The sequence below is a fragment of the Marmota flaviventris genome, chromosome 3, assembly GCF_047511675.1.
Source record: "Marmota flaviventris isolate mMarFla1 chromosome 3, mMarFla1.hap1, whole genome shotgun sequence".
Lineage (NCBI taxonomy): Eukaryota > Metazoa > Chordata > Mammalia > Rodentia > Sciuridae > Marmota > Marmota flaviventris.
The window spans coordinates 163,029,465-163,044,670 of NC_092500.1; the positions used below are offsets into that span (position 1 = coordinate 163,029,465).

General features: G+C 44.8%; 1 protein-coding gene across 1 annotated transcript in view; it reads right to left on the reverse strand.

Annotated features, from left to right (window-relative positions):
* Csgalnact1 (chondroitin sulfate N-acetylgalactosaminyltransferase 1) overlaps nt 1-15,206 on the reverse strand; it is a 313,956-nt gene that overhangs the window by 81,593 nt on the left and 217,157 nt on the right. Inside the window, exon 4 of the mRNA XM_027927004.3 lies at nt 2,997-3,943. Coding sequence (XP_027782805.1) covers nt 2,997-3,636 — 640 coding nt within the window. The 5' untranslated portion in view covers nt 3,637-3,943. The remainder of the gene's footprint in view (nt 1-2,996; nt 3,944-15,206) is intronic.

Here is a 15,206-nt window from a genome sequence, read left to right on the forward strand (position 1 = left end):
ACTCAGATTTCAATGCCTGGGTGTATATCCCATACCGAAGGAATAACTGAACTATAACATGAAGGAAGGAATTGTCTGTTTCCTTGAGCAGATCAAAAGTGAGGCATCCAAGGCCCAGGTCCTGACCACACTTCCTTTTCCAGATGATTGTAAAATGTTAGTGCAACTATGTAAGAACACAACACAAAAATAAACGCCAATGAAACATCTGGGGAAAGGAGGCAGATATTGCTTCCCCGTGTTTGGAGACTGATAATAATTAAATCATATAGATAACAAAATAGAGAGTCACAGTGTGCCATGCTCTCTGGAAGCTGCACCCGTTGTAGAGTTGCCACAGCCAGACGAGACCTCCTAGGTAATCTGTCTGAATTCATCCTTTTATAGGAGAGTACCCCAAGTGTAGGTGGCTTGTCCTGGGTCACTCAGCAGAGTGGATGATGGAGACTCCTTAGAAAAGATAGCTTGGCAAAGTTGTGAAGAAATGGAGTCCAGGATCTGAGGCTGGGGCTGTAGGGGTCAGGGATGGAGTGCACATGGAGTCTCTTATTCACAGAGGAAGAATCTCAGTCCTGAGGTCTCAGTGCCCCATGCTTGGGCCATCATGCCACCTGCCTCACAGTTACCTTTAAATTTATATATCTATTACCATCTGGAAGCATTGCAGGGGCTTTTATTTATCCCTTTCTTTTTTCACAGAGTCTTGGTAAACTGCTCCAGCTCTTGGACTAAGGAAACCCCATATGCAAAATCACTCTCTTTAAGGTATGTTTGGAAATGCAAATAAGTTACTTTAAAGGTCTATTTCATACTTCCAAGGTCTCATCACTTGCTCCAAGTCACTATAAAAGACAGATCTGAAATCCGACCTTCTCCACTCCCTTCTTTCTCCTTAACTAGGTGTGGATGGAAGACTCATGAGCCAGGATTGAAAAGATACTTCAGTGCAATGCAGTCTGGCCACCAATCTGAGGCAAGACTCATGATTTATAAACTCCTGGCCAAATGATCCCCCACTTAAGAGCAGAATTCTTATAATAACATTAATCCCACTTCTTCTGAAACATTGCTATTTTTCAAAGTTACTACTTATTGAACTTAATTCTACTTCCCTGCTTCCTCTGATTTGTTGAATCTTTCACAATACCCTGCTTCCTAGGTATATAAAAGATTGTCTCCAAATCTTTTGCTATGACTAAGAATTTTAAAAGTTAACCTCTGTTGCTTATAACTGTAAAATCTACGTAAATATATTTTAAGGGTTTAACTTTATTTACACATAGGAATACAGTTGTCTAGACTTTCACCAAATACATGTGGAATGATTTGCATTAAAATATCAGCCATCCTCTGCTCATGAAAACAACACCAGGCAGCTTTTGATGAGAGTGTCTCCTGCAAAAAGTCAGCCAGATCTCAGAGCAGATAAGCATGGGGACAACAGGCTGGTGCCACTGCTGATTGAGAAAGATGGGCCTTACATATTAAGATACTATATACAGAAAAGCAGACAGACTTCAAAAATGAAGGCAGATTGCAAATCACAAGGGCAAACATTCCAAACTGCAGGCATTGATTTGCAATCAAGTTCTTTAGAAATTGCTTTGTATGTGGGCAGCTCTATGTAGCACACTTCAGGGACAGTGGCAACCAGGATTTTGTAAATGATGTTTAATGAGCTTCTCCAGGGATCAGCTAGTAAGATAATATATGTGGAAATGCTTCATAAACTGGAAGGCACCATAAAATGGGAGGCTGCATCACCATTATATTTTGAACTCTTACTGAGTGCTCACCACATGCTTATCATTATACTGGTTCGTGGATGAACACTCCGGGCATTTTTCATATCTCATATAAATGAGAAAAAAAATCTTACGCAAAAAGCTTGATCTTATAAATGATTTCTTTACCTAGGTATATGAAAAATGATGCTACATTAAAACCGCATGAATTTATGGTTCACATATAAAATGGAAAAATCATAAGACAGGAAAGTGCCAAAGAGAACAGGCATAAATAACAGCAGGAGGGTTTCTGACAAAAGGGAGTCTGTCTTGCCTGTAGGCCCGTGAAATGTTGTATAACAAAGCATGGAGTGAGCTTAGGTGGACACAGCTCCATTTCTGGACAAGTCAAAGCAGATTACAATCAGAAATGGGGGGAAGAACTGGATGCCCCTGAAGACACCACTTCCCCCAAATTATTAGTTGATTTTGAACCAGAAATAATTTTTAAATTAATTAAAGGCTACCAGTGAACCTAAAAACCGGACAAGGCACCTGTCTTCTAAAATTAGACACAAACACAGGTTAACACAAGGCTGTCTCCTGCCCATGGAAAAAGTTGAGTCACGTTCTTCATTTCCACCTGCTTTGACGATGTGCACAATAGACCTGGTGATAAAAGGGTAGGAGTTCTGGACTCAGGACTCGCTGCTGGGTTCACATTCTGGCTCTGTCACTTGCTAGCCAAGCAATTCCAGGCACTTAATTAATCTATAGCTCCATTTCCTCCTCCCCTAGTGGGGTCCTTTTGAAGAAAAAGTGAATGGATAAGTGCAAAGTATCTCAGACTGCCTCTGGTACATGTAAGGTTCCCAGGCCTGATACCCAGACCCAGTTCCTAGACATGCCGTATGGGAAGGAATAGAATGAAAACTGCCTATCACAGTCTATTGGACTTCAAGGTTTTATGTCTATATTTTGTTTGCTTTCTTCCTTCTTTAAAGGAAAGTAAGACATTCTACCTTCATCTGCCAAGGGGAAAGTGCACTTAATGATTGTGGTTTCTACCAGAAACTAAGTGGAAACAGATGTTTCTGAAAAATAAAAATCCACGGCACATTCTTTGGTGTCCATCGCATCAAACTTGCCACCAGCCACCCCAGAGCCAACTGCTGACCTCCTGCAGCTGGAACCTGCCTGGTGGCCAACGGGGACCCCAAATGCCTTTTTGCCCACCCACCCCCAGCTCCCATTCACAAACACACCAACCTTCTATGAAATCTGAGGCCGTGTAGGGACGCTGATTTGGGCTGTTCTCTCCAGGGCTGTTCAGGCTCTCCAAGGCCGACTCAATAGCTTCCACCAGTTCGTCGCGCTTGTCTTTCCTCACGGGCTTCTCCTCGGGGTGGCGGGTCAAGCCCGTCTCCAGCTGGTACACTTTCTGGAGGGTGAAACTGTCGAAAGGCACCGCTGCGTACTCGGTGGCCAGCTTGACGCCGCTGTGCACCTCGGCCTTGTCCACTTGGGCACGCAGGAAAGCCAGCAGGTCGGCCTGGGCCTTATGCATGGGACCAGGACCGGGACCGGGACCGGGGCGCAGGCCCGCAGGGTCGCTAGCCTGGTCCTGCCCGCTCCGGAGCTGCTCGCTGCGACCCTGCAGCTCGTCCTTGAGCTGCGCGATCTGCCGCTTGAGGCTGCTCACGTAGTTGCGGTGCTGCTCCTCGCGCTCCTGCAGCACGGCCTGGTAGCCCTCTTTCCCCGTGGGGCCGTTGGCCCTGGGCAGCCCCAGCTGCTCCTCGTCGCCCCTGGGGGTGCAGGCCAACATGTAGAGGACGGAGATGGCGCAGCAGAGCAGCACCAGCAGAACCACCACCCGAGAGATCCACCCCAGCAGCCCGCGGCGGACCATCGTCACTCAGCGGAAGGCCATGCGTCCAGCATGCGCGGCATCCCAGAGCGTCACGGTCCCCTCGGAAGGGCTTCCCGGACTAGACCACGGGAAGCGTGCGTCTGGGCCGCCCTGCGCTGCCGTCGTCCATTTCCGTCTAAAACGTGTCCCGCTCCTTGGAGTCAACAGCCACCGGAGAAAGCTCTCCCACGTCTAACGGAAGATCTTCCAGGCAGAAGCGGTACATTAACGGGATCCTCCAGGCTCTTCCATTCATTCCCATCGTAACCCTCCTGATGCACCACTGAGACCACTGAGACGTGGGGACCTGGGGAGACACAGAGGGCAGGTACACTTAATGAAGACGGTAACACCTTGTTTTCATTCCCTGTGGCCATCAGTGAACGAAACAGGCCTCCTCTGACGTTTATGGAGAGATACCATCGATGGTTAAATATTGGTAAATATTTGTAGATCAGGACACAAAGGTGCCTCTGCAGTGTAACACAGTGACGAACAAAGGACACCGATAAATGATCAGAGGAACACAGGGCAAAATGCAGATAGTCATTTTCTCTGGGTAGAAGGGTTAAGAGCATTTTTTCTCCTTCTCTTCTATTCTATTCTGTTTATTTTTATATCTTGTACATTCTCCACAATGGTACATGTTTTGATGATTTAAAAAGGAAAAAGCAAAACTTAAAAGATATTGAAATTGTGGCCAGGGGTCTTTTCAGCCTGGGCCTGGACAGTAGGTCCAGGGGTTCAATCAGGTGAACCCTGTGTGCTCATCGTGTGCATTCACCCAGGGCAGGCCAGCAAGTTATTAGAATGGATCCCAAGCTTTCTGATAGAACCTGCGACAGCACCTGGAAAGTTCAAATGTGCAAGTAATAAATGTGGATGGTAATACACTCAGAGGGATCAGGACAGTTATTCCCCTTAACTATCCAATCCTGCCTTAAAGACAGAGCAATGAGTTCACCTTAGAAAGGGATGAGGGTGGGAGAAGAGAAACCAGAAATACTGTCATGTTGAGACTCCAGTCCAGACATGTCTCTATTCCATTGTCTGCAAACAATACTGTGTCCTGATTGTTCATAGTGACTCTCAGTCAGATGGCAGCTCTGAACCTCAACTCTAAATCCCTGTAACAAATAAGGAGCCAACCTAACTCAGTGGCTCCCAGTTCCCCACTGGGACATGGTAGATGATATTTCCTTGCACATTTCTTTTTCAGTGTTCTTCTTTCTTTAATGCCCCTTTTATATCTCCCACTACGCAACCAGAAAAAAAAAATAATGATTAATAGAATGTAGATCAAATTAAATTTCTTGTTTAGGGACATTTCTGTAAAAATTTCTTAGCTGCATCTTCCTGTATAATTTCTCTTAAAAATAAGCTCCTAAGGGCCCATGTGTTTTACATTTTGTGAAAACCTGACATTTTAAACAATCCCTGAGATGACTGAATTTTCTTTAGATCCTCTCTATTGCAATCCAGAAAGCCAGATTCTAGGCCACTAATAGTCTCACTGTTTCTGTCCCAGTCACAGATGGGAATCAGGAATTCAGTCCAGCCAATTAGCACCTCCAGGACCCGGGAGGAGATTCCACTGTTATTCTCTCCATACTAAAGCCACAGTAATAATCCTAGGCTCACTGAACTGATTGGAATGTCACCTGCTATGTTCTGCATCCACATAGAAGTTTTCTTTCTATCACCAGGATATGTACCCTTACTGCTACCAATCTACCACCAAAATAGTTTATTTCTCTATTTTCCTTAAATGTTCAACACATAACATTTTCTTTCTAATATTCTCTCTAGTACTTCCTTTGGCCTGAGGAGTCTACTATAATTTAGAACAATACACAGTTATTAGTGCTAAGTTTAAAGTGCATGTTTTGCCCTGGAAGCCTTTTCTGACTGATGAAAATCCATGGATTTGTATAATTACTATAATTCTGTGATTAAAAACATCTCAGCTTTGGTGTTCAGGCACCTTGCTGTTTTTAATGGAATTTCTCAGATGAACTCATTATATCCAAGTATTAAATTACCAGTGAAAACACGCTTTATCACATTATTCTGCCATTTTAAAGACATTTGCTTTCAATAGGTCATCATTAAAGATAAAATAAGCAAATCAAAAACCAAACAAAATGGAACATTTTTGCTGTGGAACCTTAACATATACAATCTTTCTAACTAATTTTTAATGGAATCATTGTCATATTTGCATAATTGAAATCATGTTGGTTAATTGAAGCAATGTATTCAGGCTATGCTTAAAGAAACTTAAAACTGCAGAACATCATTTTGTTCTGTTCTATAAGTCTCTTTAAAGTCTAGTCTGGCTTTTGAAATACACTAGTATACATTTCAAGGTTATTTGGTATTCTACTCTTTGGAGAAAAGGAATAAAAGGAGAAAAAAGCCCTAGATCTTTAGGAAAAATTAACTTTTAAAACGAAACACACACACACACACACACACATACACACACGAAAAAAGAAACAAAACTGTTGCCAAAGAAGCAGTGATAAATTTTTCCTTCTAAATGTCAGGAGCAGAGAATGTATGTCAGAAAGAAAACTCTGCATCCTTTAATAGACAAACTATTTCTAATGATCTCAGCAATCTAATCTGTAATTAAAAATAGTAAGTGGTATACTATAGGTCCTAACGTACTGGAGAGGAATATCTGCTTGCTGAAGTCAGAAGACGCTAATCCTTTGGAGACCTTAGGTCTTTTACTTGGCAGCACAGAAGGTCATTCTGAAGAGTGGGTGCCAGCCGCTCCGCCACCTTCAGGAAAGACACCTGAAGAGACAAAACTAGACCAATGCACGACTGAGTCACAAAGGCACTGTGTAATCTCCCTGTCTAGGCAGAGGGGTTGGACAATTAGAATTAACATTTATAAAGTGTTTACTGACTTGCAGATGGGAAGCACCATGTAATTACCAAGCACTACCACGAGTTAGAGATGACAGTGAAAATATAGCCTTATGTGCCCACAGCAGCATTGTGCCACTATCTAAAAAGCTTAGGAAAAGCACCCAGATATTTAGACTAGCCAGTCTCTTAGGGTGGTTGGGGTACAGGGAAAAAGTGGAGAGTGAGGGAGTTCCCTGGCAGAATCAATTTTAGGACTCTTCAGGGAAGAGATGCATATTTCTGGAGTAACAGAAAATCAGGATTCTTGTCACCTTTAAAAACATTCATCCTTACTGACTGCTCTGCCCAATACTTTTGTATCCCTGACCAAACTCCAAAGAATGAATGGTTCTGCAATGCACCATGTCTGGAACCCTGGATTTATTGATGAGACTGAAGGGGACATTCAAGCACCATGGCTTTACTACCATTCTGGGCAACACCATGATGGTGTGAAAGCTTCTTTATGGTCCTTTCTAATAGATTTTTACTGAAATAATTGTCACATTTGCATAATTGAAATCATATTGCTTAATTGAAGCAACGTATTAAGGCTATGCTTAAAGAAATTGCCCCATGAAGTCAAATCACTGCTATGGGGCACTGTTTTCTGGTGCTCACTCTAGTCTGAGCCCATACAACAGGAATAAAGATTCTCAAACCAAAAAAAACCCACTTCTGTGTGGACAGTGTTCATCATCCACATGTAAGAATAATTCTAGGAGCTTTGGGGCTGGGATATGCAGATAAAGGCTTGCTTAATAAATGTATAGCCCTTCCTGGGCTTTTAAGGCTGGGAATCAGGGAGATACAGTGGACCCATGTCAAAGAGTCCAGTAATGGAAGGTTTTGCAAGACTCCAGGAGAAAACTGGGTTAACAGCCTTGACATCCCCCCCAGACCAGGAAGCATCCTGGACCTCCCCAGATCCCCAACAACATAACAGTAACCCAACATTGGATAAGTCACAGTCCACACCATCTGGGATCCTGTCTTTATTCATCCCTATAACAAATAGGCATTGAGTACCTACTGTGCTCAGTGCACAAATTCCAACCTCAGCTTGTAGAGGAACTCAGATATTCTCAAAGAACTATACCATAATTTGAGCCCCCAAACAATCAATTTGACATTAAATAGATATAAGGTGTGAATGCCATGTTCCTATCTACCATTGTAGAGGTAGGGGGAGGCAGAGGAGAGGGTATAAGAAGTATATAAAATTTAAAAGAACCAATAGAAGATAAATGCTGTGAATCATTAACATTTGTTAAGATATACAAGTGGCCACAGGTGCTGTTTACCATTTCATCCTCAAGTGGAAGCTTCTGGAAGATGCAACAAAGATAGGTCTAAGTTTGGTCCAGAGCTTATGACTCCCCGCTTAGAGGTGGTCAATGGATATCAGAATTTCTATGGCTAGGACAGAAACTGCTATTAGGATAGGTGCTAGCATTTTACTCTACAGATCCCAGTGGACATTTCAGCCACAAGACATGGAACCTGCCAAGATGAGTCTATTAATGTTCACAGGAAGCTCATAAATCACGAAGGACTCCAGGACAAGCCCTACTGATGAAATGCTGTCAGGGTCCGTGGCCTGCAGAAGGGGGGGGTGGCTTCATGGTGAGACCAGGTCAGGCAGCCCTACACACTGCAATCAGGGGCCTTGTGTGTGATAGAGGAAACTTTCCAGGGAGTGGCTAATCCTACAGGCCATCTCTACCTCATGGGCAGGCACAGCTAAGAGAGGACTGCAAGAGGACAGAACCAGCAGTGTTTACTGGGTCTGGAAGTGGTGCACCAAAGCCCTACTGCCACCATGAGAGCCCGCTCCAGTCTGGCACATACAGGCAGCTCTTTGACAGTAAGCAAACAAATGCAGCTTCAGTGAAAGGACTGGCTGTAGTGATAGGACACAGACCGAAGCCACATCTCCTGGATAAACATGTCATCCTGGGTGTCTGTGGAAAGGGCATCCTGCAAGGGTTCTTATTCAGAGAGTTTTCAAACGCTTTCCAAAATGGATATAAAGTGAACACTGTAAACTTTATTTGAACACATGGCTTCATTTAGAATTGCCTCTACTTCAATTTAATTCTTGTGCACAGGGTGTGGTAGTCAGCATCCAAGATGGCCCTCAATGACCTGGCCCCCTGGTATTCATATCCCTGTCTGTTTGCTCAATGCGTGAGCTTGATGTGAGTGACGAACAACATGGCAGAGGAAGTGGTAGCCACTTGTGAGAAAATATGATAAAACGATGGCAGCTTCTTTCTTGAGTGTTTCCCTCTCTTTTTCTCAGCCAGCTGCCATGTTGTGAGCAGCCCTGTGGAGAGGCCCATGTAGGAAGCAACTGATGCCCACCCCCACTGACAGCCATTGGGAACTAAGCCAGCACTACCAGCAACTACCTGAGTGAGCTTGGAAATGGATTCTTCAGCCACAGTCAAGCCTTGAGTTGACCAAGACTAGACAGTTCAATTGCAACCTGTGAGAGCCCAGAGCTGCTCCTGGATTTCTGACCCTGAGATCCCTGGAGACAATAAATGTTAGTAGCTTTAAGCTCTTACATTTTGGGGTTTTGTTTTATGCAAAAACATAACTGATGTATAGGGTTATAGACTTTAGATTTAGGTGAAATACTATACCTACTACCACCCAAACAGCTGAGTACTTTTCATTTCCTAATATGTTTTAACATGTCTTATCTCCTCTGATACAAGAATCTTGTGAGAACAGAAAGATGTCACTATAATCAAATCTCAATTTGGAAAAACTGAGCTTCAGAGAATTTATGTGACTTGCTTCACAACCTAAAAGCTGTAGAACGGGGACTCAAATTTTTCTTTGACTCCATGTTCAATACACTTCCTATAATAGCACATCTCCTCTAAGTTTTTACTCTTGAGCAATACACTCTTTTTTTTTTCTATTAATGTCAAGGACTTTGTGAAAATGGTAAAATTAAGGCAAAAATGTAATTATGTTTTAGGGGAACCCTGTCCAGAGGCCTGGAGCCCATAGTGGATCATTGCTCGGCAAGGTTGACTATCATAAGATGTGGACCACATAACCCAGAACTGGTGAAGCACCAGTTCTGCCTCTCCCCAAGTGGTCTCATGGCAATTAGTGGCACCATGCTCCACCAAGCCACTAAGGTGAGATACAAAAAACATTCCTAAGCCTTCCTGCTCTGCCATTCTTTGCCATTGACCTATCACCAAGCAAACATGGCTCCACTTTGAAATCCATCTCAGGTGAGCTTTCTTATGTGTACCACCAGCCTGGTCAAGGCTCCATCATCTCCTAAAATGATGAAGTGCAAAATATTTTTAGTAATAATTTCTTGTGCTGCTGGGCACCTCCAGGGACTCTGCTTTAGATTCTCAGTAACTGACCTCCTGATGGCATTTCAAATTTCCACAGGATGGAGGTCCTGCCAGGACTGATTCTAGAGCCCTAGTGCCTTTCCTCCATTCCTCAAGGGACCCCAGACTCAGGATAATGTTCTTCCTACTCAGCCTTACTATCTCTATCCAGGACCCCCAATATCCAGGGCCCCAACCATCATCTGGCCTCTGCCAGGAACTCACTTCCCTTCCTTCCTAACTGGGGAAACTAGGACTTGGCTTCAAGGGTCTGCTTGGTGAGGTCCCCCTAATAACCAGGCCCCCATCAACATGTTCTCCCAAGACCAGCACAGATGCAGTCCAGTGGAACAGGCTGATTACTTCTTAGTTGGGGATTTCTTAGCTGGAAGGTACCTTTCAGCCCCTCAACTCCATGCTGGTCTTCTAAAAGAATTATTCTGATGAGCTAGGCATGGTGGCACACACCTGTAATCTCAGCCATTTGTGGGGGCTGAGGCACGAAAATCTCAAGTTAAAAGCAAGCCTCAGCAACTTAGGGAGACCTTGTCTCTAAAGGGCTGGGGACTCGGCTCAGTGGTTAAGCGTCCCTAGGTTCAATCCCCCGTATCAAACAAAAAAGAATCATTCTGATGCTATTTTCCCTAGTTGTATGCAGGAAAAGAGAAATGTGGCAAAAAGGAATCAGGGCTAAATAATTTTGAAAATGAAGACAGAAATTAATCTTTGCTCTTCTCATTTTTTGTTTGTTTTGGTTTTGATTTTGAACTTGCTGGTGGATCGTGGTAGAGAAGCTCTATAGAGGGAGTCTTCCTCTCTGTGCTGTCTCTTCCATTTCTACCCCTCTTTAGGAAACTCTGAAGCTATTAGTCTGCAGAGGTGGCAAGATGGAGCTAGAAGGGTGCAAAGAGAGGGCACTGGCATACAAAGGCACTACCCAAGTAACCCAGGAAGAATCAAGAACCTTCTCCCAGCAGTTGGCCTTTTCAAGCACAGATACAGGCTGAGTCAGCTGCCAAAGCCCTGCAGGGAGACCTGCCTACTCACCGTCTCCCATGAAGCCCTTGGAGACAGGGAGCCACTCTGCATCACCAAGTGAGAGCCCTTAAAACAAGGCTTCCAAACCCTCCCATTGCTCATAATTACAATCACTTAGTGAGCATTTACTTGGGCCAGACTTCAGACTAAGCATCTTACAAACATTATCTCATTTAATCTGCAAAACAATTCTATGAGCTAAGTCTTATTATCCCCATTAAAGATAAGGAAATTGAGGCTTAGAGCAGTGTAATGACATGTCCCAGATGCATAGCCCTGCAAATGGCTCATCCTAGCTCCTAACTCAGCTCTGGCTGACATTGAACCCCTGCTAGGCTAGACTGTCCACCACCCTTTATAATCTGAACTACTTGCTGAGACCTGCTCCTCTTTCTTCCCCTAACCTAGCCAATTTTTCTCCTTTCTGAATTCACAATGAACTTCTTATTTATGAGTTTTACTGGTCCCTTAAATGTGGCAGGAAGCTCTGTTTCTCTAGCTGTAATTTTTTGCTTCTCTGTTTAGCTGCGATTTGCATTTCCACATCTGTCACTAGCTATGCAAACTCACACTCTCCTGACACATGATGTTCGTCGCAGCTGTGCCAGTGTGAGCCCTGCTCTGAACCCATAATTGGGGCAGGACCTTTGCAACATTCTAATCAGAAGCCAGCAGCTTATAGCTACATATTGGGTCTAAACATCTCAACTCAAAGACACCCTGGCTGGTGACATTTTCATCAACTGAGAGATATTTCTTCTTTGGAATGGAGAAAAAGAGAACATCTCTAGGCCAGTCGAAATGATGGCTGGCATTACTAGGGAGTTCTCTCCTGCCAAGCGGTAAGTCCCTTCTTTCCTCCAGAGCACTGCAAAACAGATGCCCATGGCCATGGCCATGCACCGTGTGTCCGACTAGCATCCTTCTGGGCAGCCGCAGTCAGCCTGGCCTTAGTGCAGACTTGGGGAAGGAGCGCCTGGGGAGAGCAAGTCCTGAGGTCATGCGGCACAACTTCCAGGGAAATGCACACTGGCAATTAGCAAGGAGGGCACTAATTAAAAGTGAGCAATGCTCCATGCCTTCTAGCTAAGCAATAAACACAGGGCCCTGAACAGGTTGCAGGCGGAGTTGCTGAACGGTAACTATCAGTTACAAAGGGGAGGTCAGAAGTGTGAATCACACACACTGCACTGTGAGGGACACGGTGGCTCCTGGTGGCCAGGACTCAGCTTCATTTACAGTGAAAAGCAATACAGAGAAGGGAAAAACTGGCTCCTGCCTTCTGATAAAATTATCTATGTTCCTTATTAGCAGACAGGAGAAGGGTCATAGAGGATAAGGGACAATGGTTACCAGAGGCCTCTGATGTCCCTGAACAAAGAAGCTTGGAAAGCCTAATTCATTGACAGATAAAGGGAAAAGTGCTCACTCTGAGTCAGTCAGAGACAGTGGCCCAGGACCCTTTTGGGCAGCCCTAGAGGGGGCTCCACAGAGCGGTGTTGAGGAGTGGCTGGGCCTCCTATAGTAGCTTCCTCCTCCATCCTTAGGATAACCTCAACGGGAGTCATCGATTTCCACTCTGTAAGGCTAGGAAACTGGGGTTCAGGAGGACCAAGGGACCTGCTGCTCTAGTTGGATCTGGAATTGTCCCCCACAGGTCCTTGTGTTAAAGGCTAAGGCCCTACCATGGTGCTATCAGGAAGTGATGGACCCTTTAAGAGGTGTGGTCTAGTAGGAGGTCTCCAGGGCACTGGGGGTGTGTCCTGGAAGGGAACTATAGCTTCTGTTCCCTTCTTCTTTCTCCTCTCTCTCTCTTTTGCATCCTGGACACGAGGGGAGCAGCTTTGCTCCACCATACGCTTCCGCCGTGATGTTCCGTCTCACCACAGGCCAAAGCAATGGGACCAACTGATCATGTATTCAAACCTCCCAAACTGCCAGCCAAAATAAGCCTTTTCTCTCACTAAGATGACCATCCCAGGTATGTTTTATAGTGATGGAAAGCTGGCTGACACACTTGTCCATACAGCCGGGGACCCCCAAATCCTAACCACCAACCACCATGACTGCCTTCAGTCAACCTTACATTTCAGAGAGCAGAGAGTCACTGAGCACACACAGAATAAAGCAAAAGGAGCAAATGGGAAGGCGGTGCTGTGAAACAGGGCAAGAATGAAGAGCAGGGAAGCTGGGGGTCACCTGGAAATGAGCCAGACAAACAGCCTTGGAAGAGAACCTGCCGATGCCAGACTCGAAAAGGGCAAACTCGTGCCTTGAACTGAAAGTGTCAATTGGGGGTGGCACCCCTGACCCATCTCAAGCTCCCCAAGGAAGGACACTCTACCTGGTGCAGTGACAACCTAAAGAGGAAATTCTGTCTTAATGGGTGCCTGTAGCCAACAAAGGGCTGTGTGCTCCTTCTCCAGGAGTGACATTCGGGCCTCCAAATCCCATCCTGGGCATCAGCCAGCAGGATGGGGAGTCTGTCTGCCCCCATTCCCCTGGGGAAGGGGATCCAGCACAGCTGACTGTCATCCTCACTGCACACCCCAAAGAAAGGACCTCTGGGAACATCCTAAGTCAAAGGGGGATGCCCACCCTGGTGAGTGCTCAGATGGGTTTTCTTGGCCACCGGAGGTGAGAGGGGCTAAGAATGAAACTGCCACTTTTAGTCAAGACAAAATAAACAGCCCAACTCCTCTCAGCCCTCCTCCTCCTTCCCACTACAAGGCAGACATCAGCACACAAATGAGGGGCTTTCTTTTAGAAAGCGGTTATTATATAACAGGACTAGGGAAAGCATGTAGTGGGCAGAATTATTTTAGAAACCCCATGAAGCTAGATCAACAAAGCCTTCTCTGTTTGCGCCATCTCTCTGAGTGTGGAAACAAAAGTAAAACTATGGGAAAATTTAATAATTCATTAAGGAATTATTAGCTATTGAGGAAGCCCCCATAACTAACAAGTGCATGATGCATTGTTATTTAAAATAAATAAATAAATATCATAAATATTTAAAAAATAAATATCATAGACAATATTTCTAAGCTTCTGGTTGCAGCCCACCCTTGCAGGGGTATGTCAGCAAACCCCTCTGAGCTTTCCCTACCCTTCCTTGCTTCAGTTTCTTACTCCTGACACCTGGGACCAATCCATGAAGTCAACTCAACCTGCCAAGGGGATGATTATTAAGGCAAAAAGCATTTCAGGATATTATACCTATAAAGAAAACTATATATACTCCCTATTTTCTGATGTCTGTCTCCTAGAAGGCAGGTCCTATTATATCAGCCCTATTTTGCAGATTAAGGACACTGAGACAGAGGCTAGGTCCTTTTCCAGTGACACAGTGTGTTCATCATTTTTTTTTAATCATTGTGACTGAAATACCTGACAAGAACAACTTAGAGGAGGGAAAGCAAATTTTGGCTCATGGTTTTAGAGATTCAGCCAAATCCATTGCTCTGGGCCCAAGGTAAGGTAGGACATCATGGTGGAAGAGCACAGTAGAGGGAAGCTGCTCACCTCATGGCAGATGGGAAGTAGAGAGAGAGAGCGGGGAAGGGCCACAGGGAAGATGCACCCTTCCAGGGCATGCTCCCAGGGACCCACCTCCACCAGCCACACCCCACTTGCCCATAGTGACCACCCAGTAGTCCATTCAAACTGGGCTGGACTGATTAGGTTACAGTTCTCACAATACAATTATTTCACCTCCAAACATTCTTGCATTAACACAGGAGCTTTTGGGGGGACATGTCATATCCAAACCAGAGCACCCATCAACTTGGGTCTTGGGTTCTAGTACTGCCAAGTCCAGGTTTCCAGTCCAGTATGCCTCCCCATTGCCTGTGTTCTTGGTCATTCTGCCATTACTTCTCTGTTGCTGGCTACGTGCTTTAGCAGAGGTGCACTTTGTAAAGGGAAGACAAAGAGGAGGACGAATGAACATGGAAATGCACACAGCCTACTCAAGGAACAGAAGCAGAGTTTAAAGGGGCAAGAGGGAGGTGGTGGGAGAGGTCTTATAGCAAAGACCCTTTATACTGTGGAAGGGAATTTAAACCTTAATTCATAAACAATGGTGAGTTTGCATCTGAGTTTTTAAACAGGAGAGTCCGCGTGATCAGAAGTGAATTTTTAGCAAGTGGGCAGCACTGAGATCGATAGACGGGAGAGGAAAGACTGGCATTAAAGACACCAGATTTGAGGCCACTATAGTGTTAAAAATAAGAGACC